The 27,996-nt window shown below is 36.6% G+C and overlaps 1 protein-coding gene across 1 annotated transcript; it reads right to left on the reverse strand.

Moving 5' to 3' along the window:
• Nucleotides 1-1,350: 1,350 nt before the first annotated feature.
• On the reverse strand, nucleotides 1,351-27,991 carry c1galt1a (core 1 synthase, glycoprotein-N-acetylgalactosamine 3-beta-galactosyltransferase 1a). The gene is made up of 3 exons (XM_051136422.1): nucleotides 27,788-27,991; nucleotides 13,884-14,548; nucleotides 1,351-2,028 (listed from the first exon to the last, which is right to left on the reverse strand). Exons 1-3 carry the CDS (start codon nucleotides 27,930-27,932, stop codon nucleotides 1,882-1,884), a joined length of 957 nt encoding a protein of 318 aa, XP_050992379.1. The 5' UTR covers nucleotides 27,933-27,991; the 3' UTR covers nucleotides 1,351-1,881.
• Between the last annotated feature and the right edge of the window lie 5 nt (nucleotides 27,992-27,996).

The following is a 27,996-nucleotide window of genomic DNA, read 5'->3' on the forward strand; positions in this document are numbered from 1 at the left end:
CTTTTTTTCCTTACAAACACGCAGCTTTTCACTTCACAAGATAATTGATCGACTGGAGTGGTGTGGATTACTTGTGGATTATTGTAATGTTTTATCAGCTGTTTTGACTCTCATTCTGACGGCACCCATTCACTGCAAAGCATCCATTGGTGAGCAGGTGCTATATGCTACATTTCTCCAAATCTGTTCAGATGAAGAAACAACTCATCTAAAGCTTGCATGGTCTGAGGCTGATTACATTCTCAGTAAATTAAACTTTTTTCCTTTAACTCCACCATTATTTTAAATTTATTTTAAATTGATATAAATGTATTTTAATTACAACCAAAGCTAATGTAAAGAACCAATAACTTTGCTAAACTGTGCCTCCCCCCATTAACCTGTATAAAGTAAAATTAAAACATAATCTACAAGTGTTTCTACATCCATGATTATTTTTATGTAAGTGCAATGTAAGTATCATAAAATATGTAAATACATTAATATGATACTGTACACATAAACTAGACTTAAATATAATGATACGGCATGCAACAGGTCACTGCTTTACACAAAAGTACTAAAACTGTGCCAAATCACATATAGAGTCACTGTTGTTTCTAAGTATTTAACATGCGAAAGCCCAAAATTAAAGGAGAAGTTCACTTCCAGAACAACCCCTTTTTTATCCAAGATGTTCATGTCTTTCTTTACTGAGTCGTGAAGTAATTATGTTTTTTGAGGAAAACTTTAAGGAATTACCTCCATATAGTGGACTTCAGTGGTGCCAAGTTTGAACTTCCAAAATGTAGTTTAAATGCAGCTTCAAATGGCTCTAAACGATCCCAGCCGAGGAAGAAGAGTCTTATCTAGCTAAACAAATTGACAATTTATACACTTTTTAACCTCAAACACTCGTCTTGTCTTATTCTCTGCGATGCACGTGTGAACTCTGTGTAATCCGGGACAATACAGTTAGGGTATGTCGAAAAACTCCCATCTTATTTTTTTCTCCAACTTCACAATTGTCCTACATCGCTGTATTACCTTTTTTGTAAAAGGCATTTGATCTTCTCTGCATGTTCACTTTTGTAAACACTGGGTTGTACTTCTGCAGCAATATAGGATGATTTTGAAGTTGGAGGAGAAAATGAGATGGGAGTTTTTCAACATACCCTAACTTTATTAACCCTGATTACACAGCATATATCAATTTGTTTAGAAAATGACTGTTCGTTTCGCTAAATAAGACCATTCTTCCTCGGCTGGGATCATTTAGAGCCATTTTAAGCTGCATTTAAACTGCATTTTGGAAGTTCAAACTTGGGCGCACCATTGAAGTCCACTATATGGAGATAATTCCTGAAATGTTTTCCTCAAAAAACATATTTTCTTATCCAGTGAAGAAAGAAAGACATGAACATCTTGGATGACAAGGGGGTGAGTAAATTATCTGAACATTTTAGCTCTGGAAGTGAACTTCTCCTTTAAGAATCTGTGTTAAACTCTTATGGACAGTATTGTATGTTAAACTTGTATTATACTGTAGATTCTAAGATCTTCATCCATGTTTCATTATTATTGTTTCTTTAGCAGTAATAATTATGACTCAATTCAACAGCATTCAGAAGTTCTTTCCACTATAAATGAATTACACACAGGTCTGGATTAACCAATGCTTTTCTTGTCTTTACTTGTATTTTTACGTTTGGTCTATGATTAAAGCTTTCCAGAGCTGATGTCATTAATGTTTTGGACAATAAAGTTGTTAGTCTGTAACTTTGTAAAACCTGTTTTAATATGTATTATAGAACAATAAGTAGAACAGTAAAGTAATATACACATGTATTAATAAACTGTCACTTATCAAGATTCCATTTTAAATGCTGTCTTATTTTTACATTAGATGTTATCTGAGCGTCCATCTGGGTTAAATCTGTATTTATATCCGTGTGGGCGTAAGTGATAGGTGTAGTACTGTAAAACGTGCATTTGCACTGCGTCTATGTAGTGGAAAGAGATGGCTAAATCTGAACAGCATCCAGGGCCCTAAAAACACAAGAAAAAAAACAATGGATTTAACATAAGAATCAATCAATCATATCCCAGCTGAGAATCTATTTCATCTATTTCTTGCTTCTCTCTTTTAGAGTCTGTCTAGACCTACAGAAACGGGATATTAATCAAATTATTCTTACTATATTCTGGTTATATTTTCATCTGACTGATCATAACCCAGGTAAAGAAGGCTGATTTTCAGGAGGGTTTAAAGGGGTCATCGGATGCCCATTTTCCACAAGTTGATATGATTCTTTAGGGTCTTAATGAAAAGTCTATAATATACTTTGGTTAAAAATTCACCCTTTTTACCTTGTCAAAATCAGCTCTGCAAAAATCATTTCATTCTGGTCGAGACTGCTTTAAATGCAAATGAGCTCTGCTCGCCCCGCCCCTCTCTTCTCTCTGTGGAGTGACGAGCCTGTTTACTTTAGCCGCGCTTAGCCGCTAAACTTTATTAGGAAAGGCGATCGCAAAGATTCATAAAAAAAACCTTATACTCACTTCTGCTGTAAGTGAAGCTGGATCATGAATGATTTGCGTGAACATAGACGGATATATGTAGATCGAGAGGCGCATTCCCTTCACAAACAAACGTAATCTACTGCATCTTCAGCTGCTCAGATGTTGGGAGTAAATGACGACGACTACGTTCATTTTTACATCCAGCAACACAACACCTCAATCGCTCAATCGGAGATATTCTTGTCTAACTTGCATCCCTGCTCCGGCATCGAAAACAAAGAGTGCGGACTGTTACAGCTGATCTGAGGTAAAACGCTCATGTCAATCAACTATCGTGTTGGGGAGTAACTAGTTTCATGTAACGGAAGTACGTACTTTAATTACAAAATAAATTTAACTGTAATTAGTTACAGTTACTGAGAAAAATGTGTAATTAAATTACAGTTACTTTTGAAAATGTTAATGATTACAAAGGGGGTTACATCTCTTTTTTTTTCACACACCCACATACAGATTTAATTGACTTCTTTCCAAAATCGCATTGTGCCTGCTCTAAAATGAGACACCAATGTTTCAGGAGTTCAGGACACATTGTCGCCTTAGAATTATAAGGTTCTATCTGACATTTTTGTCAAAATTTAGTTATTTATATATTCTTATTTGGTGACAACTTATTTACATTATGTGATGTTTCTTTTGTAAGCTGTGTACATTTTGGGCCTTTTTTTTTTTTAGAAAACAAAAATGGTTCTATCTACAGAAGTCTCAATATCAATATCTCAAAAGTGCTCAGAATGCAGATGGAACCTTATAATTCTAAGGCGACGACATGCTTATTCTTAAATGTTTTATTTCCTATTTGGGTTTAAGCATATACTTTATTTTTTATTGTTTTTTTTTTTCTGTCATATTTATGTAAACATTTAATTTCAAAACCAGTATCATAGCTATATAACTATTTCTTGTTATGATTTCAAATCTGTATGTAAACTCAGAATGATCTCAAAGTAAATAAGAGGTGTTAAGTCTGAATTTGTGTGGCTGTGCTTTAAATTAAATTATTACACGGCTCTGTGGAATGCTTCATTCTGATTGGTCAGTCATGACATTCCAAGGTATGTTATTCCCCGATAACAACTGGTAAAAGCTAATAACTCCGACTCATCCAGACTCATCATAAGACGGCGCTATACACTTGATAGTTTTTCTTGGTGGAAGCTTTGCATTTGTTAGCTAATAAAATATTAAAACTCAATATTAACAATCAGTGTTGGGGGTAACACATTACAAGTAACTCAAGTTACGTAATAATATTACTTTTTTCAAGTAACTAGTAAAGTAACACATTACGTTTGAATTTCTATGAAAATATCTGAGTTACTTTTTCAAATAAGTAACGCCAGTTACTTTTTTCCCCATTTATTGATTGAAAAGTCTCCTGTTGGGAAATTGGGAGTAAACACGATGTTACTATATTCTAGACTAAATGTGAACATGCATTAATTCATCTCACTCACAAAAAACAGATTCAGTATAAAAACAGTGAAATGCAAACTCAGAATGACACATCTACTGTAGCCTACGTTTTCGCTGTTCACCCCTCATCACACCACAGCTGTTTTCTCCAGCAAAAAAGAAAGCACATTAATGCATACCTTATAAAACGATCCTGTTGCCATTTTCATTTGAAATTTAACTTTCAATTGTTTCTAGTGCATGTGGCAAAGAGGATTGCATACTTCAGCTAAGGAAAGAGGCTTGTACTAGAAATGCAAACAGTAAAATTTTGTATTTGTACAGTAAACACGTGTGTGTGAGATCAGAAAGACTTGTATTTGGCTTATTCAGTAATCAAATGTTATACCTATCTATACAATACAGTGGAATATTGCCATAAGTATAGTATACCAGCCCTATTAGTCAAACTTTTATTTTATTTTATTTATTTATTTATTTAATTTTTGTTATTATACCCTCATTGGGGGCTGAGCCCCCCTAAAATGAAAATCCTAAAATCGCCCCGTTGAACATTATAACAATTTGCTTTATTTACCGGCTTTATTTATAAATGTAATTATTTTGTGCTTATTTGTGTTTAATTGAAAAGTTACACTACTTATTACATTTTAAATAGAGTAACTTGTAACCAGTGTTGGGAAGGTTACTTTGGAAATGTAATAGGTTACAGATTACAAGTTACTTGATTTAAAATGGAATAAGTAGTGTAACTTTTCAATTACTTTATTAAAGTAATGTAACTTATTACTTTTAATTACTTTTTGATTACTTTTCTAAATTTCTAATATTTTCAACTGTTGATAATTTTGAAACATTTAAACCAGGCAGAGATTGTCAGGTCGCCCATTTGATCTGTTACTTCTCCTGCACGTGCTTTTTTGTTTTTCATTTCAAAGTGGCGGCCGCAAGCAGCTGTTTGTCTTTTGCAATCAGCGTGACCGTGCACTTGCTTACAGCTGATTCCAATTCTTTCATTTTCTTCGCTCTATTTCTACTGCTTGTTTTCGTTTCTTCTTTGCTAGTGTGTTTTGTCGTTTTGACTCTACGTGCTTATGGACTTTGAGCTCATCTTATTCTGACGTGTGAGAATTATTGCTTCCTGTGAGGAGAGATTGTCTGCCTGGAATCTCATCTATGCTTGCTTTGGAGGACTGTTTTCAGTGTAACTCGGCTTTTAGATTATGACATCTGCCTGCTTCTGTCTGTGCAAGCTAAAGCTGCGTGGTGTGGTCACCTGGACTATGTGATTCTTGCCGGGACTTTGCTTTGATATTCCTTAATAAATCAATTTCTTTCGCACTTCTGCTTCTGAGTCCTTTATCCCAGTGAACGCTGACAGAGTTAATCTTACAGTATCATTCAACACTGATTACTGTCAGACTTTCAAAATCCTTTATCACTTGAATTAAGATTATAATAAGTAATGGATAATATACATCTTTATTTTGCGATAACATCTGGCTGAATGTACATTATGTCACTTATTACACAGCTGCTTGATAGATTATTTAGATGTTTCGTGTCAAAATTATTAGACACGAAACACTGATCTGAGTTGAAATATTTGAATGCAAAGCTTCCATGAAGAAATCAGTTGCTAGCAAATGGCAAGTTCAAACTAGACATTTTAGTGATACAGTGCAGTCATACCAGTTTTCTTACACAACATTTCACGACATAAATAATTAAGTAGTAGTACTAGTTTGTTAGTTATCTTATAATCCATTACAATGTACAAAAAAAAAATAAAAAATGGCAGCAGCTGTGTTTGTATGAAACAATAGAGCAAGTCCACGATACCAGGATGACAGAATTAAGAAATTGTACACATAATATTGAATTAAGCTTTAATATTTGATTAGCTAACCAAGATCATAACATAAATAACATCATAACAAGAAATAGTTTAATAGCTATGATAATGGGTTTGAAATCAAATGTTTGCATAGTTATGACAGAAAACACTAGCATCTAACAATGCCTTGGAAAAAACAATCTTAAAAAATAAAGTTTATGCATAAACCCAAATAGGAAATAAAACAGTTATCAAATAAGCATGTGTGCTATTCTGTGTCCTAAACTCCTGAATCATTGGTGTCTCATTTTAGAGCAGTCAATTAAAAGAAGTCAATTAAATCTGTAAGTGGGGGTGGGTGTGTGAAAAAATTCAGATGTAATCCCCTTTGTAATCACAGGCATTTTTCAAAAGTAACTGTAATTTAATTACATATTTTTTCTCAGTAACTGTAACTAATTACAATTACATTTATTTTGTAATTAAATTATGTAATTCCGTTACATGTAACTAGTTACTCCCCAACACTGTCTGTAACCTATTACATTTCCAAAGTAACCTTTCCAACACTGATCAACTATGGTGGGAGCGGCCTCTGTGGGTGTGAACTTAGCATCCGATGACCCCTTTAAAGGTGACCTCATTATTTTTTGTAAATAACAGAAGAGGCAACATCATGCAAAAGCAAACATTTTTGGATTAAATGATTAAAGAATTACCAAACATCCCTCATGGCATGTTCCTGGATCAACATCCTTATTAAACAACACTGCAATTACCAAACAAATATTAACTTATCAGCTCCAGTTAAGGGGTGTGTGTTCAGGTTTTGAGTTGAAAACTTGACACTGTCTGCTTCCTGTTATGACGCTTGCACAATGTTTGTGAACATTATGACAGATGAAGTTGATTAAATGTCATTTGTCAGATACACAGACCTTTCAGAAGTAGCAGCAGAATCATTTTCATTCATTGCTTTATGTATTACTTTATAGAGTCGCTGCTTCAAGGCAGACACTGATCATTGTGTAGCCCTGCACACGAGTCGAACACCTGATTTCAGTTTGATTCGAGACAGAGTCAAACCTCATTGATCTGTTAAAGTGATAGTTACCCAAAAATTTAAATTACACCATTATTTACTCACCCTCAAGCCATTCTATGTGTATACGACTATTATTTCAGACAAATACAATCAGAGTCAGATTAAAAAATGTCCTCTTCCAAGTTTTATAATGGTAGTGAATGGGTGTTGAGATTTTGAAGCAAAATAAAGTGCATAATCCATCATAAAAATGCTTCACATGGCTCCAGAGGGTTAATAAAGGCCTTCTGAAGTGATTCGATGCATTTGTGTAAGAAAAATATCCATATTTACAACTTTATAATCAGAATCAGAATGTGCCAAGTGTGCGCAAACACACAAGGAATTTGTTGTGGTTTTTTAAGGTGCTCCTGGTACACATACATATCTGACATGAGAACAGAGAAAGACATTTAAATAAAATAAAAACTTAAAAATAAATAATAATGTACGAATCTGGAACAGAAGATTTATGTACAGATTTGTGCATTATTTCCCTTATATACAGCTATACAAATAAGATATGTGCGTGTGTATTTACATAATAATACTACAGAAGTTTACATAATAATACTACAGAAACAGACAATAATTAGAAATGGAGAAAGAAATATAGAAATGAATTGTAGAACCCAGGTAATGATTCAAGTTTATCTGTTTAAGCTGGAGTTGGCATTTGGGAAAAAGCTGTTTTTATGTCTAGATGTTTTAGTGCTCAGGGATCTGTAGCGTCTGCCTGAGGGGAGAAATGCAAACAGGTTGTGTCTGGGGTGAAAAGGGTCTTGGATGATGTTTCCTGCCTGTTTCTTCAGTCTGGAAATGTACAAGTCCTGAAGATTGGGCAGGTGCACACCAATGATTCTTTCTGCTGTCCTAACAGTCCGTTGCAGTCTTCTTCTATCTGATTTACAGGCTGCCCCAAACCAGACAGTTATAGAAGAGCACAGAACTGACTCAATGACAGCGGAGTAAAACTGTGTCATCAGTGCCTGTGGTAGATTGAACTTTTTCAGTTGACGAAGAAAGTGACGAAGCCTCTGCTGGGCTTTTTTCACAGTTGAGTCAATGTGAATGTCCCACTTCAGGTTCTGGGAGATGTTAGTTCCTAGGAACTTGAATGAGTGAATTGACTTGAATTGAGCCACAGTGCTGTTGATGATGGTGAAAGGGAGGTGTGCAGGGGGCTTTCTCCGGAAGTCCACTGTCATCTCTACAGTTTTGAGCGTTTGAGCTCCAGGTTGTTGTGACTGCACCAGAGAGACAGCTGCTCAACCTCCTGTCTGTAAGCAGATTCGTCGCAATCCCGGATGAGACCGATGACTGTGGTGTCATCTGCAAACTTCAGAAGTTTGACAGAGGGGTCTTTAGAGGTGCAGTCATTTGTGTAGAGGCAGAAGAGCAGTGGGGAGAGAACGCAGCCCTGGGGAGCTCCAGTGCAGGTGCCGGATGTGAGTTTTCCCAGCCTCACTAACTGCTGCCTGTCTGTCAGGAAGCTGGTGATCCACTGACAGATGGAGGTGGGTACAGAGAGCTGTGACCGTTTATTCTGAAGGATATCTGGAATGATGGTGTTGAAAGCAGAGCTGAAGTCCACAAACAAGATCCTTGCATAGGTCCCTGGTTTGTCCAGATGTTGAAGGATGTAGTGCAATCCCATATTGACTGCATCATCCACAGACCTGTTTGCTCGGTAAGCAAACTGCAGCAATGTCCTTCAAGTAGGCCAACACCAGTCTCTCAAATGACTTCATGACCACAGATGTTAAAGCAACAGGTCTGTAGTCATTAAGTCCTGTGGTTTTTGGTTTCTTGGGTACAGAGATGATGGTGGAACATTTAAAGCAGGATGGGACTATACACAGCTCCAGGGATCTGTTGAAGATCAATGTGAAGATGGATGATAGCTGGACAGCACAGGCTTTAAGGCAGGCTGGAGAGACACTGTCTGGGCCTTTGGCTTTCCTTATCTTCTGCTTCCAGAAGACTTCGCAAACATCACCTTCACAGATCTTAAGGGCAGGTTGAGAAACAGTAGGGGGGATGGAGGGGCAGGGTGTTGATGGCTGTGTTGTGGGACAGTTGGGAGGGGGTGCAGGGTGTCAGACCTGTCTTTTGTTTTTCAAACCTGCAGTAAAACTCATTCAGGTCATCAGCCAGTTGTTGACTGGCCTCAGTGCTGGGGGATGGGCTCTTGTAGCTGGTGATGGCTTTCAGGCCATTCCACACTGATGTCGAGTCATTTTTTGAAAGCTGTTTTTTAGCTTTCCCGAGTAGTTTAACTTTGCCACTCTTATCTCCCTATTCAGTGTGTATTTGGCCTGTTTGTACAAGGCTTTGTCCCCACTCCTGTAGGCGTCTTCTTTGGCCTGGCGAAGCTGTTTGAGTTTTGCACTGAACCAAGGTTTGTCGTTGTTAAATGTTAAATATATCCTGGTGGGTAGACACATGTCCTCACAGAAACTGATGTAAGATGTCACAGTGTCAGTGAGCTCATCCAGATCAGTAGCTGCAGCCTCAAAAACACTCCAATCAGTAAGTTCGAAGCAGGCTTGTAAATCCCGCTCTGCTTCAACAGTCCATCTCTTTACAGTTCTTACTACAGGCTTAGCAGATTTAAGTTTCTGCCTTAGGCTGGTAAACTAAACAGTGATCAGAGAGTCCCAGCGCTGCATGGGGGACAGAGTGATATGCATCCTTTAAAACAGTAGCAATGGTCCAGTATATTGCTGTCTTTGGTGGGGCATGTGATGTCCTGTCTATGTTTAGGCAGTTTGCGGGTGACATGAGCCTCTCGTTTTCCCGACGACTCAGTGACGCGGTCCGCTCTGATCAGCTGGAAGCCCGTTACATGAAGCGCGCTGTCTGGAATGGTTCCGTTTAGCCAGGTTTCCATGAAGCAAAGCGCAGCAGAGTTTAAAAAGTCCTTGTTTGTGCGAGTGAGGAGTTGTAGTTCATCTGATTTATTTGCAAGGGAGCGGAGATTCGCCAGAAGAATACTCGGCAACGGAGTCCTAAAACCGCGCTGTCGGAATTTCACGAGCGCACCGGTGCATTTTCCACGCTCGTGTCGCTTGGAGCGCTTGTATAGGAATGCAGCCCCTCCGACTAAAATGTCCAGTAAGACGTCTGAATGTTCAAACGTTGGCAAAAAGTTGTCTGGTGTGCTATTTCTTATGTCCAAGAGTTCGTTTCTAGAGAAGCTGATCGGAAAAATGTTGCTTAAAACAGGACAAACAAACAAAAACAGAAAAAGTACAAAGGAGCAACAAACCGAGGCAGCCATCCGCGGCGCCATCTTGATAGTTACAGAAGACTCGGAATCCGTAATCTCTATCTTAATCTCTATAAACCGTAATCTCTATTTTACAGTGTCCTACACATGTAGGACGCAGGCGAGCGTGGTGATAAATGTGACAAAGACGTGACGAACGCAGAAGAGCAGAGAAGAGAGCAAAACAAAACACACAAATTCAAAAGTACAAAATTAGGATTTGTAAAGAAAAATGTTGGAGGATTTCAATATAATCCAAGAGGAGATGCAAGAGGTTTTCCTTTGCTGTAAAGAAAACTTGGTTTCAGAGCTTATGCTGTGCCTACATCCTACACTGTAAAAAACAATTTGTTGAGTCAACTTAAAATAATTTGTTACCCGGCTGCCTTAAAATTTTAAGTTCTGTCAACTCAAAAAAAGTTTATTCAACTTGAAATGTTAAGTTGTACTAAGTAACAACTTAGATATTTGTGTTTGCTAAACTTAACAGATGGGTAAGTAACCCAGCTGCCTTAAAATTTTAAGTTGATTCAACTCAAATATCTAAGTTGTCACTTAGTATAATTTAACATTTCAAGTTGAATAAACTTTTTTGAGCTGACTGAACTTAAAAAATTAAGGCAGCCAGGTTACAAATTATTTTAAGTTGACTCAGCAAATTGTTTTTTGCAGTGTATGCCATTCTTATTCACCTAGCATTTGAACAAAGTATGTTGATCCAGGAACATGTTTTACTTGGAAAAACTCATATCTGCTTGTTACATCTAATATCTCCCATTGCCATTTCTCACCATTGCTCTCGCAGACAGCAAAAAGCAAACAACAAACGGTGAGTATACATCCATAGTGTGCTATAGTAATATGACATGAGCTCAGAAACTGTAGCGTACACTGTAGGTTTTTCAAAGCGTAGCTTACATGTGTGATTTATATAAACAACACAGCTATTGCAAGAGTAATCTCAAATGAAAAAAGTAGAAGTTTGGACCCAAAAACAGTATTCATCATATCATGACTTATCAAGCTGAAGGATCGGACGATCCTCAAATGCAAACTATGTGTGTTTTTCCTCAAGAGAGCAACCATACATTTGTGTTGTGTTTTACTTTCTTTTTTTATATATTCTTAATTCATTCTTCATTCATTTATTCATTTATAATCATTAATCATTTTATTATTCCATTTAATCATATAATCATTTCTAATAATCATTATAGTAATTTCATTATTATATTATATTATATTATATTATATTATATATTATACTTTTTGTTTTTTATATATTTCTCCATTGTTGTTTAGTCTATGACTGTGTGGTTTCAAGGGCTGTTTGTCTTCATGAATAAGAGATACAAGGGAATCTTAAACTCAAGGTTTATGGGATGTTGTTGTGAATCAGTTTGGCATAACAATACTTATTGATTTTGAGTTCTTTAGACGAAGTCTGAGTATTGAGACATACGCAATTAAGACTATTCAATAAACTCTTCACTTTCACTGGCTTTTTCCTTAGTCAACTTCTTGGCTGACAGAAGACTGTTAATAGTGTTTTTGGATATTTTGGGTACCAGACAAAACCTCCTGTTAACAGGGGTCCTGTTACCAGACAAACTAATATTTTCTGATGGAATCTGGTGTCCGGGGCTGGATCTTAAAGGGACAGTTCACCCAAAAATGAAAATCTGATGTTTATCTGCTTACCCCCAGAGCATACAAGATGTAGATGACTTTGTTTCTTCAGTAGAAACCGTTGCAATCTGTCAGTCATATAATGGCAGTCAATTGCATCCAGGGCTTTGAGAGTCAAAAAAACATACACAGACAAACCCAAATTTAACTCTGCGGCTTGTGGCGATATATTGAGGTGTTAAGACATGAAACAATCAGTCTGTGCAACAAACTGAACAGTATTTATATCATTTTTTACCTCTGATGCACCGCAATGCCCATCTGTCCTGAGCGCGTACACAACAGCTGGCGTGTGACGCGTCAACATGCTCTGGCATAGGCAATCAGGCTCAAAAGATGTGAGTCGGTGAAAGTCAACACTCCCAGATGAGTTTGTGCAAGCAAACGTAATCTTTTAGTTAATCATTTTTCATGTAATCATTTTGAGTAGCTGTCGTACCCACAATCTTACTGTATAAACAACGAATGACGTAAATGTGTGACAGATCGCGTATGCGTCTACTGTGCCAGAGCACGTTGATGCGTCACGTGCTGGCTGTTGTGAACGGACAGTTGGACATCGTGGTGGATCAGAGGTAAAAAAATAGTTATAAATACTGTTCAGTTTCTTGCACAGACCGATTGTTTCGTGTCTTAACACCTCAGTGTATCATCATGAGCCGCAGGGTTTGATTTGGTTTTGTCTGTGTATGTTTTTTTTTACTCTCAAAGCCGTGAATCCCATTGACTGCCATTATATGACTGACAGACTGCAACAGTTTGAGTTAAAAATTTAGTTATAAAAATTATATCACATCACTGGCCATTGGCAGGTGTGGCAAAAAGTTAGTTTTAGGCTCTGAATACAAGTATTTGAAAATCTGGAATCTGAGGGGACAAAAAATCTAAATATTGTGAAAATCGTCCAAATGAAGTTCTTAGCAATGCATATTACCGGTACTAATCAATTAAGTTTTGATATATTTACGTTAGGAAATTTACAAAATATCTTCATGGAACATGATCTTTACTTAATATCCTAATGATTTTTGTATTGTTGGCTATTGCTACAAATATACCCGTGCTACTTATGACTGGTTTTGTGGTCCAGGATCACATATAAGTACATAAATACATTGAAGCATAACAAAAAAAATGTTGAAATGTACTTACCCTCAGTCTGTTCAAAATGTAGATGAGTTTGTTTGGTCATCAGAACAGATTTGAAGAAATATTGTATATATCTCTTGCTCAACAATGGATCCTCTGCAGTGAATGGGTGCCATCAGAATAAGAGTCCAAACAGCTGATAAAAAAGTAAACCACACCACTCCAGTCCATCAATTACCATTTTAAATGGTAAACTGCATGTTTATAAGAAACAAATCCATCGTGAAGATGCTTTAACTTGAAACTGTCGCTTCTCCATAACCATAATAATGCTTTCGCCAGTAATTAAGACCATCACCTGTTGTCCTCTCACATCAAAAACCACCAACATATTTGTATTTGTTGTGGACTGTTTTCACTTGTAAACAGTGCTTAATCTGTGCATATTTCTATCCTGATTCAGATGAGATTTCTTTTCAGGAAGCATTATTATGCATAGAGGACTCAATTTTAGCTGGAAGCAATGGTTTAAAGTTAAAAACATCTAAATGATGAATTAGTTTAATATAAACACAGTTTTTCACTTCACAAGACATTAATTGATGTACTGGGGTGGAGTGGTGTGGATTACTTGTGGATTATTGTGATGTTTTTATCAGCTGTTTGGACTCTGATTCTGACAGCACCCATTCACCGCAGAGGATCCACTGCTGAGCAAGTGGTGTAATGCTAAATTTCTCCAAATGAGTTCCCATAAAGAAACAAACTCATCTATATCTTGGATGGCCTGAGGATGAGTAAATCTATCAGCTCTGACTGCACAAAATCTGCAGACTAGCACTGACTCCTGCACACTGCAAATCAGGGCAAAACTCTGGGTAAAAGTAATTTAGTATATTCCAGCCTTAATTCACCCTCAAACATCTCATTCTTACCTCAACAGGTGGGTAATGCTCATAGATGAGGTACCAGGGTCGTGATCTGGGTGTTTGTCGGGGCAGGTAGTAGTCTGGAGGGTAAGGGTGAAAAGTTTGTCTCCCCAACACATCCCTGGAATCACCCATCTGGACTTTCATTGTCTGCATGCAGTGTCCCAATCCAATGTCTTCATTTTCCGTGTTGTGTGTACAAAATCCATCAGCAAATCCCTTCACGAACCTTCTCAAAGCTTCCTTACTGAGAACGTAACCAGCTCCTCCGCTCATGTAGCCCTGTGCGACGAACGGCATGAATCTTCGCCCAAAATACAGAGGCTCCTCTGTGTTGTGCTTAGAGAGACCATAGCGCAAATTCTCAACGACAACAAACGTGTCATCGTCAGCTTTGAGGAACCAGTCAGCATCGTCCAGATGGTGCGTGTGAATGTGCTGGAAGGCCCGTATGGTCTTCCAGTAGAGCTGACTGCGTCCTTCTGACACGTTGAGCCGTATCGTGGGGAAATCTGACTTCTCCGAGCTCATGTACAGAATGATGTTGCAGCGTTTGCCCCATGTGGCACGAATATGTTGGGTTCTGGACTTCAGGTGTTGAGGCCGTGTCATTACCCAGCATAAGACTCTGACCTTCTGGCTAAGATCCAGCGCTGCTTTACTGTTCTCGACTATAAGAATATTACAGTTTAGTTGAGAAACAGTAGAAGACTATCAATCAATTGCTACAGCATGTAGAGAATTACGCTATGTGCCCAAATCCGAATACCGTGTTCGGAAAGGAAATGACGTGTACTATGGAACCCCTAAAGGGAATAAATACGACATGGGAGGAAAAAATACATTCCAGTGCTTTATCTCGCAATTATATTGTTGGGGAATTATACTGTATATAAATTGTGAGCATCAGGGAGCCGCTATTAATATGCGGGGCATTTAAAATTACTTTTGAATGCGCGTTCGCTTTTTACTTTCACTTTCAGGATTCGTGATCACACGTACTCTGTGTTTACTATGGAGCGACAGTACTTATCACACATCTTACAATATTAAATGTTTGCTAGTGGTGCTTAGGATCTGCAAATCATTCGCAATGAGTCATCTCTCCTTACTCTGTTTATGTGGCAAGTGAAATTTTATGTACCATAGCCGCTAACCATGTCTCTTTAGTGACTCCGTAGAATGCATTATTAATTTTCCGTGCCTTTCCAAATACGGATTCACTTATCGGGCACTACTGTGTAGTATAGTATACAAATTTTTTTGCAAGCAAGGAATACTTATTTGGGTGATCTACTACATTTTTCGAAGCATGCAGTAGGTATACAACACAGCACACTGTACTATAGGCACTGTATCCCACAACGCATTATGTCCTCTTAATGAGTTGTGTCTAGAAGGGACACAGCTGCAGCAGGAATCTAACAAAGAAATTTAATTTTCTACCTTTTCGATTGTTACCCCTTACAATAATGCAGTGTGTCACAAATTCTGCTACACTAATGCGCACAGGCTGAGTAGCCTTATCTGTATAGAGTGTTTTCATAATGCGTCATTAATCGGTCATATTGATGGCTCTGAATGTAAACAATGCCACTCGTCGGCGCTGATGGTGCGTCTACATGCAGCGCCGTTGCGCTTCGGGCCTGCCGTGTTCGAGTCCCGGTTCGCGGAAGTACCTTTTCATTCCGATTACATAATCAGAGGTTTTTTTTAAAATTGGTTTGTTTCTATAGCTTTCTTTGTGAGGCAAGTAGCTGGTTAATTGCTGTGATGCGCTCCATTTCACAGAGATGGCAGAAAGCACCTCTCTGTTTTACAAAAGCACAACCTTTTGGTGTTATCGTGACAGTACATACAGTCACGTGAAAAAGTTAGGACACCCTATTGAATTCCATGGTTTTACGTATCAGGACATCATTAAAAAAAACTGGTCCTTGGCTGGTCTTAAAATTTTGAAAATAAAACCTCAGATGAACAACAACACATGACAAATTACACCCTGTCATTATTTACTGAACCAAAATAAAGCCAAAATGGAAAAGCCATGTGTGACAAAGTTAGGACGCCCTTACTGTTAACATTGGAATTAAGAGGGTAAATAACAGTCAAGCACTGCTAATCAAATACTTTTGATTAAATGATCATCAGCAAAGTCTGAGCGCCTCTATAAAAGCATAAGCTTTGACAGTTTGCTGGTTTGGAGCCTTCAGGTGTGTGTTAACACAATGCCAAGAAGGTAAGACATCAGCAAACATCTTAGAGAAGCAATTGTTGCTGCCATCAATCTGAGAAGAGTAATACGGCCATTTCCAAACAATTTGAAGTTTATTCACAAGTGGAAGACATTTAAAACAGACACCTCTCCTTCCAGGAGTGGACGTCCCAGAAAATTCACTCCAAGATCAGACAGACTTTTCTAACTTCAGCATTTATATAGTGAATGACTTACAGTCACACAACCAACAGTAAAGTGTTCATGTAGGTGTCAAGTATGATGCACACTTTTTACATTTGTGATATTTATTAAAATAAACTGTAAATCATATGTTAAAAATGCTGTGATTGGCTGATAGGCGAGGGGTCTCTGTCAGAGATTTGTTCATAGAAATATTGTATAAAAATTAGTATAAAAATGTTGCCACATTTAAATAAAAAAAAATGCAGGCTTATTATCACTAATTAAACAAGTGTATGTTCAGCTAATTGTCAGCTTCTTACATGTGTGCTTCTCATAAACAATTAACAGATATGCATATAAACACCATTTTAGTTAACAGAATAGAATAATCATGGCTGATAGTAAGACATGCAAACATAAAAGAAAACCAAACTGGACACATGAACAGCTGTTTCTTGCTTTGTTAATGAGCATTAAATTGTTAATGAAAAAAATGATATAATCAGAGGAACATTTAGAGTTGGGATACCCTCTGAAACAAAAAAAAGTGGAATGGTTGGTACATGAAAAACACATCGTGTTTTCTGAATTCTTAACACTTTTTCCAGTAATTTTTTCTTAACAAAATAAATATCTTAAAAGAAAAATCATTTCTTATTTATTATATTTGCATGTTTCAATGAGCAATGTTGTTACAAATCAAGAAACTGGTTTGTGTTACCTGATAATATTAATAAATTAACTCAATAGCATAGTGTTTCTCAACGGGGGCGTTCGGACAGCATCGGGGGCGCTGGCAGCAATATTTTTGAAAGGGGGCGTTAAGCTGTTCCTGGGGGGCGTTTGGTCAAGACGAGTTTACACCAAAGATGTATGAGCTGAAACTTGCAAAAGAAAATGGTCTGCCACCTCCTAACGCTGTCTTTACTGGATATATCTAAACGCATTTTCTATATCTATTTTTTTAACTTGTCGGTAGCGCAGGCGCGTGGAATCCCGCAGGCAGAAATAGAACGTGGCATCCGTTTATTGTAGCGCTCGCGCTCAGTTGTTACTGAACGACTGATTATAAGGGGATCGATGTGCTTTAACACACGTGTCGCGCTGTTCGCGGCCTGTGTAGTAGTGCTGTTCGCCGCTAGTTTACACCAAATCTCCCGCTCCTAGACTTGACGGTGTATCATTTCCTTAGCAACGACTTCAGTACTTTAGTGTTTGCTTGACTTTCTGTAGCGCAGCTGCTGCGTCAAAACGATAGCAAGCATTCAGACACGATAAAGCAAGAGATGTTTTTTCTTGTTTAGAAAAATTAATATTAATACTTTTTGTTCGCTGATTGGCTGCGGTTGGTTTGAATACCAAATTCTAAAGAGTTTATTCAAAGCTCACAATTATAGCCTAATTTATATGCACGTGGCTTTTTTGCTCCTTTTTTGCTTCTAATGATAATGATGCTTCAAATGATAAATCAAAAATGTGATGAATGCCATGTGCCATTTAATGACATAAAAAAAATATATATATATATAAAATTATGTAAGAGCTGTTTTGGGAGTTATATATTATAAATAAAATATAGCCTATAATGTACACAACCATTAAAAAAGGTCAGTATGATTTGTTAATGGGTTCATAAAAAAGGTTGCGTTTGTTTGTTTAAAAAAAAAACAGCCTACAGTAAAAACAGTAAATCTAATATTTGAAAAAAAACCCTTTCTATTTGAATATATTTTAAAATGTGTTTTCTTCTCATGCTAAGCTACAGTATATTACTACAGCTTTCAGTGTCACATGATCTTTCAGAAATTATGCTGATTGTTGTTTAAGAAACATTTCTTATTATTATTATTATAGCTGGCACAACACACTGATAAAAAAGCAAGATTTACAATTTAATTGACTATAACAAATATAAAAATCAGGACAGCACTAAAACAGTCACTATTTTGAAAATGAGGAACATATGTTTCCCATCTTTCTACAACCCCAATTAAAAGTTGGGGCATTTTGTGAAATGCCATAAAATTAAGAATATGTAATTTGTTCTCTTTAGCCTTTATTTAATTGACTTAAGTACAAAGAAAAAAATCCAATGTTTTCACTGGCCAACTTTAGTTTTCCTTTGTTAATATAAACAAATTTTGAGCCATGATCCCTTTGCTTGCGAAGACTGAGAAGCTCCGTTTATAGCCAAACATGACACCCTCACCTATTACCAATTCACCTGCTTGCTGTGTTTCAAAGCAGTTTATTTGGTTATTCTATAACCTTTTCACTTTTATTTTGCCTCTGTCCCAACTTTTTTTGGAGTGGGATGCATACTTCAAATAAATGAATAAATAAATAAATATTTTATAAATAAATATGCTTATATTTACAAAATACATTTAAGTTGGTGAGTGAAAACTTTGGAAATCTTTTCTTTGTACTTTTGTCAATTAAATAAAAGTTAAATAGAATGAAAAAATCACAGATTTTATCATTTTACAAAATGTCCCAACTTTTCTAGAATTAGGGTTGTACTTTTTTTTTAAAGTAAACTTTGAAATATTCTCACAAAATCTATGAAATAGGGTTTACATTTCTTCCATTTGCATGAGTAAATGTGGTATTTACTCACCAAAATAACAATGTCCACTGTGTCATTTTTATTTAATCTTTTTAAATTTCGGGCAACAAGATATATCCGCATCTCAACAACACTGAAGCTGTAGCAATGAAAACCACCAACATGCTTAAAAACTCGGTTTAACTATTAATGTTATTACACTTATTTAAAATAATTTACTGTAAAAAAGTACTTCACTGTCTTTTTTGATCAATTCAATGCATCCTTGAAATAAAGTAATTTACTAAAAATCATATTGACCCCAAACATTTGAATTACTGTAAATATAATAACAGTCGTCATTATAAACACAAAATAATAATAATCAACTTTAATATTCAGTGAGGACAATTTGACTATGATTTATTTGATGGGGGGGCGGTGAGGGACCTGGATAATGGGTAGGGGGGCGCTGGCCCAAAAAAGGTTGAGAACCACTGCAATAGCATATAGCTTAATCACAGTTGCGGGCGGAGTTGAAAACGGAGGCGTCAAGTCGGACACTTTCTGCTCTCGTTAGTGACGCTCTCGCGGTGTTTGCATGCACTATCACAGATGAAGTGAATTAAATGCAATATTTATCAAATACACTGACGTTTGAAAAGTGTTTTCATGAGCAACAGAAACATTTCATATACTGCTTAATACAGCGCCATCTGAACAAGAATAATGTTTATGTTTACATAAACATATTATTTAAATGCTAATAAAGTGGGTTATATATGCTTTTATCAGTGTTTTATGATAAATGTGACTCAACATTGCGTCTACAGTAAAAAAGCTTTTACTATTCTAAAACCACTGATTTGTGAGCATTATTGGACTTGAGGACATTAGAATAAACCCGAAACACACGTGATCGTTGTCATGTGGTTAATCTGGCCAGTCGTGAAACAGCCGTGTCGTCATCAGTGCTCCTGCAGCCGCTCTGAAGAAACTGCGGCGGCTGAGTCAGCGGCTGCTTTGGAATCGCTCATACGAATCTCGGTACTTTGATTCCACACGTGACAGTCATGTTACGCCTGCCAAGCCAGGTCTTGCTCACATCACGCCAACCACACATCACAGAGCCTCTTCACGACATGGCTGCCATCGCTGAGCCTCGCGAAGCTACGGTCCCTATGCCGGAGTCTGATCTCCCAGAGCCGCGCCATGTCTCACCTGATTCTCCAGAGCCTCGTCATGTCATGATGGCCAGTGTGATGGACCCACCACTGATGTCAGTGTGAGCGGCTGGTGATCCCACAGGTCTCTCATGTTTCCCTCTGTCTACTGCGCTGCCCGTAAAGGCCATTGCTAATTTGAGTATGTGGGCTGCACACTGCACTCCAGAGGCCTCTCCTGTCCACAAGTCTGTCCCTGAGGCTTCTCCTGTTCATGAATTTGCACCTGTGCCTCCAGAGGTGGCAGCTCCTGCTGCAGAACCTCCTGAGGAGGTGGCGTCCTTTGCAGAACCCCCTGAGGTGGTAGCTTCTGCTGCAGAACCTCCCAAGGGGATGGTACCTATCCATGGAGGCCATTCATGAACTCACTGCGTGGTCTATCATGGTCAACTGGTGCGTCCATGTTCCTGTTCTGCTGGCTCCGCCCTGGCTCTAGGCTCCTCAAAATCATACATGGTGGACTTCTGCTGCACGGCTTCAGAAATTTTACCTTCTGTGTCTGTCTCCATTGGCACGCATAAACCCTCAGCATTTGTTGGTAATATGATACCTGTCGTCGCCTTCTGTTTATTTTATTTTTTTGCACCAAGAGTTGTGTCCTTTTTTCTGTTATTTAACAAAGTAAATATCAGATAAAAAGACTGAAATATCTGATCATTGTCCATTTCGCTGTTAACATTACAATTGCGTTACCAAGCAACGACTGACACATTTGTATTTACATTCAAAAGAGTTCCGTTATCAGCATTACAGTGGAAAATGAAACAGTATCCGTTCTGACTGGCCCGGATAGGCACGGAATGGAACACTTAAACAAAGAGAATGGTTCGGCCCGATAGTGGAAAAACGACTATTGTCTGCCTCTGTTCCATGGCCCAGGTCCACCATGGCTCCACTGCCCAGGTCTGCCATTGCCATTCATTTGTTTTTATTTTTGGATTTCACTTTGCTTAATAAAGCTGCATTTGAGTTCAACTACAACTCGCCATTTCAGTGGACTAACTCATTACACTACTACAGTAAATCTATGGTAAATGATGGCGATTTGTATATTAAAAAGCTTTCTGATTATATCATTGCACACTGTGTTTCTCTTGATTGTCAGTTCTGTATCATCTGGCTATAAACAGAGTCATTTGTGTTCTTCGCTGAATTCAAGCGCTTCACACTGGATTTTTTTTTTATGAATATCAAAAATGTAAAAGGTGTGCATCATACTTGACACCTACATGAACATTTGATAGTTGTTTTTGTGACTGTAAGTCATTTTACTCAAATGCTATTGAGCTTTAAATTATGGAAAATGCTTTTGAGTTCATTCGGTTATGAAAAATAGCATTTTTAGCATATGATTTACAGTTTATTTGAATAAATATCAAAAATGTAAAACATGTGCATCATACTTGACACCTACATGAACATTTGATAGTTGTTTTTGTGACTGTAAGTCATTTTACTCAAATGCTATTGAGCTTTAAATTATGGAAAATGCTTTTGAGTTCATTCGGTTATGAAAAATAGCATTTTTAGCATATGATTTACAGTTTATTTGAATAAATATCAAAAATGTAAAACATGTGCATCATACTTGACACCTACATGAACATTTTATAGTTGTTTTTGTGACTGTAAGTCATTTTACTCAAATACTATTGAGCTTTAAATTATGGAAAATGTTGTTTTTGAGCCCATTCGGTTATGAAAAATTGCATTTTTAACATATGATTTACAGTTTATTTTAATAAGTATCAAAAATGTAAAAAGTGTGCATCGTACTTGACACCTACATGAACATTTTATAGTTGTTTTTGTGACTGTAAGTCATTTTACTCAAATGCTATTGAGCTTTAAATTATGGAAAATGTTGTTTTTGAGCCCATTCGGTAGTGAAAAATAGCATTTTTAACATATGATTTACAGTTTATTTGAATAAATATCAAAAATGTAAAAGGTGTGCATTATAGCTGACACCTTCATGAACACTTTACTGTTGGTTGTGTGACTGTACATCATTCGCTATAAATGCTATTGAAGTTAGAAAATTGTATACTAATGTCATATGTAACTTTAGAGACGGTCCCTAAATTTGCGAATATCCAACGTCCAACGTCAAGCCAACTTTATGCCAGTCAAACACTGTGCCAGTGCAATCTCTGCGTGAGATACGTGATTGTTATCATATTTCTATAAAAATCTAAAATACACGTTTGTATTAAAGTAAAAATGGATGATAAATATGCCTTTCGTATGGAATTAAATAGCAAGCACTTTGAGTGTCTTGTTCATCAGATTTATTTTCATATAAAAACAACAGAGCTGAAATTATATCATGTTTATCAGCAACACAGCACGTGAGTGTGATAACGCGATATCCGCCTTTGATCTCGTAGGTATCTGTTCTACTTTGAGAGGTCAGAACTGTCTGTCTTGACTGTACTTATTTCACTCCTCCCTTCACTGCAGCCGCCTACTCTCGCCTACATTTCAGGCGAGGCGACAGCACTTGGGCTGCGTCCCATTGTGTATACTATCCACCCTAAATTCTATGTGATACCAGTAAATTTCAATACTATTTAGGGCAGATAGGGTGGATAGTATGCACATTGATGTTCTATCCGCTTGTTTAGCGTCAAGCGTCACCTCTTCTGTGACTTTCGGGTCCAAACGCTCTATCAGACGACATGAGAAAACAACAAACGGTACTTGGGAAGGTTACTTTGGAAATGTAATACGTTACAGATTACAAGTTACTTGATTTAAAATGTAATAAGTAGCGTAACTTTTCAATTACTTTATTAAAGTAATGTAACATTACTTTTAACTACTTTTGGATTACTTTTCAAAATTTCTAATATTTTCATCTGTTTCAACATTTTGAAACATTTAAACCAGGCAGAGTTAGCCTTACAGTAGCACTCAACACTGTTCGACTTTATCCTAACAGTAATCATATAAAATCCTTTATGACTTGAATTAAGATTATAATAAGTAAAGGAATAATATACATCTTTATTTTGCGATAACAACTGGCTAAATGTACATTATCCCACTTATTACACAGCTGCTTGATAGATTATTTAGATGTTTCGTGTCAAAATTATTAGACACGAAACACTGATCTGAATTGAAATATTTGAAAATGCAAAGCTTCCACGAAGAAAAAAGTTGCTAGCAAAAGGCAAGTTCAAACTAGACATTTTAGGGATACAGTGCAGTCATACCAGTTTTCTTACACAACATTTCACCACATAATTAAGTAGTAGTACTAGTTTGTTAGTTATCTTATAATCAATTACAGGTATGGAAATACCAGGATGACAGAATTAAGAAATAGAGACAAAACAAGAAATAGTTTAATAGCTATGATACTGGGTTTGAAATCAAATGTTTGCATAGTTATGACAAAAAACACTAGCATCTAACAATGCCTTGGAAAAAACAATCTTAAAAATTAATGTTTATGCATAAACCCAAATAGGAAATAAAACAGTTATCGAATAGGCATGTAAAATTATAAAAATTCAGATGTAACCCCCTTTGTAATCACTGGCATTTTTCAAAAGTAACTGTAATTTAATTACATTTATTTTGTAATTAAATTACGTAATTCCGTTACATTTAAGTACACTGTAAAAAATAAAAAAAACACAATTTGTTGAGTCAGCTTAAAATAATTTGTTACCCTGCTGCCTTAAAATTTTAAGTTCAGTCAACTAAAATAAGTTTAGTCAACTTGAAATGTTAAGTTGTACTAAGTAACAACTTAGATATTTGTGTTTGCTAAACTTAACAGATGGGTAAGTAACCCAGCTGCCTTAAAATTTGAAGTTGATTCAACTCAAATATCTAAGTTGTCACTTAGTATAATTCAACATTTCAAGTTGAATAAACTTTCTTTGAGTTGACTGAACTTAAAATTTTAAGGAGCCAGGTTACAAATTATTTTAAGTTGACTCAACAAATTGTTTTTTACAGTGTAGTTACTCCCCAACACTGGTAATTATACACTCACAATGTGACATAATACTACCAAAAAATTATAATCCTACCCTTTAACTCCATACCGAAATCCCAGATAGCCATACAATGAAAATATAAATATAAATAAATAAATATAAAAATTATTTGTGTTTGGGATGCTGTGAGCACGGAGACTGTAGTGTACACCATAAATTTGAAAACGTTTAGCTTAAAGGTTTCATATGAATAAACAGTGCTCATAAACAGTTGCTGAGATAGTATTCTCAAGTCAAATGAGTTGGGGTTTGGACCCGGAAACAGCGTTCATTGGTGCGTTCAACGGACGCATTACGTCATCACTTAACAAGCCCATTTGGAGCTGTTCACACACTTGGACTCCGATTCTGAACTATTGCACTATGACTAGCACAGCGCCTAATGAATCTGAGGTGGTCAGGTAGTGCAAGTCGTAGCTCTTAGAAAACTCCCAGTTCACAAGTTGTAATTAGGAGTTCTACGAGGAAGTGAACGCTTTGGCTAGTAACATGCTAATCATACTGCAAGCATGCTAACAACATGCTAGTAACATGCTAATCATGCTAGCAACATGCTAGTAACTTCATAATCATGCTAGCAGAATGGTAACCATGTTAGAAACATGGTAACAACATGCTAGTAACTTGGTAATCAAGCTAGCAACGTGCTAGTTACATGCTAATCATACTAGAAACATGCTAATCATGCTAGCAACATGCTAGTAACATGCTAATCATGGTAACAACATGCCAATCATGTTAACAACATGCTAGTAATATGCTAATCATGCTAGAAACATGTTAACAACAAGTTAGTAACATGTTAGCCATGTTAGAAACATGCTAGTAACATGCTAATCATGCGCGAAACATGCTATCAACATGCTAATCAGGCTAGAAACATGCTAGTAACTTGCTAATCACGCTAACAACATTCTAGTAATTTGATAATTATGCTAACAACATGCTAATCATGCTAACAACATTGTAATCAGCCTATAAAAATAAAAGCAACAAGCTAATCATGCTAACAACATTGTAATCAGCCTATAAAAATAAAAGCAATGTGTTAAATCATGCTAGCTGCTTTCATACTTTTCCAGCTGCTTCAAACTTTCAGGCTAGGCTTTCTCAAGCCAACTTAAAGTTTGTTCTCAAACTTTACTCATCTAGTTCAGAATATAATTTCATATAAATAGTGTAAAAGCCACTATTTTCAAAATGAGTGTTGTGGTATAACCAGCAGGAGAGCAGTCATGTGTGAACTGAATTTGGCGAAGGTACAGTGTGTTACAGTAAAGTTATTAACTATATTTCATAATAAAAATCCATAAAAAATGTGTAAAAGCAATTATTTTCAAAATGAGTGTTGTGGTATAACCAGCAGGAGAGCAGTCATGTGTGAACTGAATTTGGTGACACTACAGTGTGTTAATGTAAAGTTATTGAGTGTTTTACTTACTGATCTACTATTTAAGAATATTATTATTATTCTTCTTCTGAGCCAAATTTCGGTATCTATCTCCTCCTAGAGCTTTCAAGTTAGAACCACCAAACTCGGCCCAGACCTTCAGACTGGTCTGACTCGGTGTGCTCTATCTTGTCAGACTGATCCGGCTTACGATTTTCGTAAACCAGACTATCAAATCCACCAAAAATCCCATAGACTTACATTGACGGAATGTTCAAATGAGCAACACTCTTCAACACTTCCCAGAATCCCTTGAGGCTCAATCAAGCTTCCTGTCTTTGTACTATTTCTAATCCATTTAAACTCATTTAAGCTTCCACTCTAATATTTCTAATATTTCTAATCTATCTAGCTATCTAAATCATGCTAGCAACATGCTAGTAACATGCTAATCGTGTTAGAAACATGTTAGTAACATGCTAATCGTGTTAGCAACATGCTAGTAACATGCTAATCATGTTAGAAACATGCTAACAACATGCTAATCATGCTAGTAACATGCTAATCATGCTAACAACATGCTAGTAACTTGGTAATAATGCTAGCAACATGCTGGTTACATAATAATCATACTACAAGCATGCTAACAACATGCTAGTAACATGCTAATCATGCTAGTAACATGCTAGTAACTTCATAATCATGCTAGCAGAATGGTAATCATGTTAGAAACATGCTAACAACATGCTAGTGACTTGGTAGTCAAGCTAGCAATGTGCTAGTTACATGCTAATCATACTATAAACATGCTAATCATGCTAACAACATGCTAGTGACTTGGTAGTCAAGCTAGCAATGTGCTAGTTACATGCTAATCATACTATAAACATGCTAATCATGCTAGTAACATGCTAATCATGCTAGTAACATGCTAGTAACTTCATAATCATGCTAGCAGAATGGTAATCATGTTAGAAACATGCTAACAACATGCTAGTGACTTAGTAGTCAAGCTAGCAATGTGCTAGTTACATGCTAATCATACTACAAACGTGCTAATCATGCTAGCAACATGCTAGTAACATGTTAATCATGCTAACAACATGCTAGTAACTTGGTAATAATGCTAGCAACATGCTGGTTACATGCTAATCATACTGCAAACATGCTAACAACATGCTAGTAACATGCTAATCATGCTAGCAACATGCTAGTAACTTCATAATCATGCTAGCAGAATGGTAACCATGTTAGAAACATGGTAACAACATGCTAGTAACTTGGTAATCAAGCTAGCAATGTGCTAGTTACATGCTAATCATACTAGAAACATGCTAATCATGCTAGCAACATGCTAGTAACATGCTAATCATGGTAACAACATGCCAATCATGTTAACAACATGCTAGTAATATGCTAATCATGCTAGAAACATGTTAACAACAAGTTAGTAACATGTTAGCCATGTTGGAAACATGCTAGTAACATGCTAATCATGCGCGAAACATGCTATCAACATGCTAATCAGGCTAGAAACTGGCTAGTAACTTGCTAATCATGCTAACAACATTCTAGTAATTTGATAATTATGCTAACAACATGCTAATCATGCTAACAACATTGTAATCAGCCTATAAAAATAAAAGCAACAAGCTAATCATGCTAACAACATTGTAATCAGCCTATAAAAATAAAAGCAATGTGTTAAATCATTCTAGCTGCTTTCATACTTTTCCAGCTGCTTCAAACTTTCAGGCTAGGCTTTCTCAAGCCAACTTAAAGTTTGTTCTCAAACTTTACTCATCTAGTTCAGAATATAATTTCATATAAATAGTGTAAAAGCCACTATTTTCAAAATGAGTGTTGTGGTATAACCAGCAGGAGAGCAGTCATGTGTGAACTGAATTTGGCGAAGGTACAGTGTGTTACAGTAAAGTTATTAACTATATTTCATAATAAAAATCCATAAAAAATGTGTAAAAGCAATTATTTTTAAAAGGAGTGTTGTGGTATAACCAGCAGGAGAGCAGTCATGTGTGAACTGAATTTGGTGACACTACAGTGTGTTAATGTAAAGTTATTGAGTGTTTTATTAACATTTTTGTCGTTCCGCACTTTGCAGACGGTCCCCTCAGATTTGTCTCTGAGACGCCAGCGCATTGAGATCAACATATTTTATACAGAGCATATTGTAGCTCATTTTTTACATCACTAAGAAAGAAAAATATTGTTTAACCTATTCTCATCTACTGTCCCCTTTCTTCTTCTTTTTCATTTACTGTGGTTATGGCTGATTACACAAGTAAGAGTAGAGAAAAAACCTTTGTCTTACCTGTATATCGTAGATTTGATATATTACCATCATTCACAGCAAATGAAGGCGTCAGAGTCCTCAGAACACGTAAATAAATTATTGAGAGAAAGACACTCACTGCTACACCACTTAAAAACAAAATGCGCTCCTTAAATGCTCTCATGTCTTATGCAGGTGTGATAAAAACTGCTTCTTCAATTCATTTAAGCAAATACAACATCTCTTCA

The sequence above is a fragment of the Labeo rohita genome, chromosome 19, assembly GCF_022985175.1.
Source record: "Labeo rohita strain BAU-BD-2019 chromosome 19, IGBB_LRoh.1.0, whole genome shotgun sequence".
NCBI classification, from domain to species: domain Eukaryota; kingdom Metazoa; phylum Chordata; class Actinopteri; order Cypriniformes; family Cyprinidae; genus Labeo; species Labeo rohita.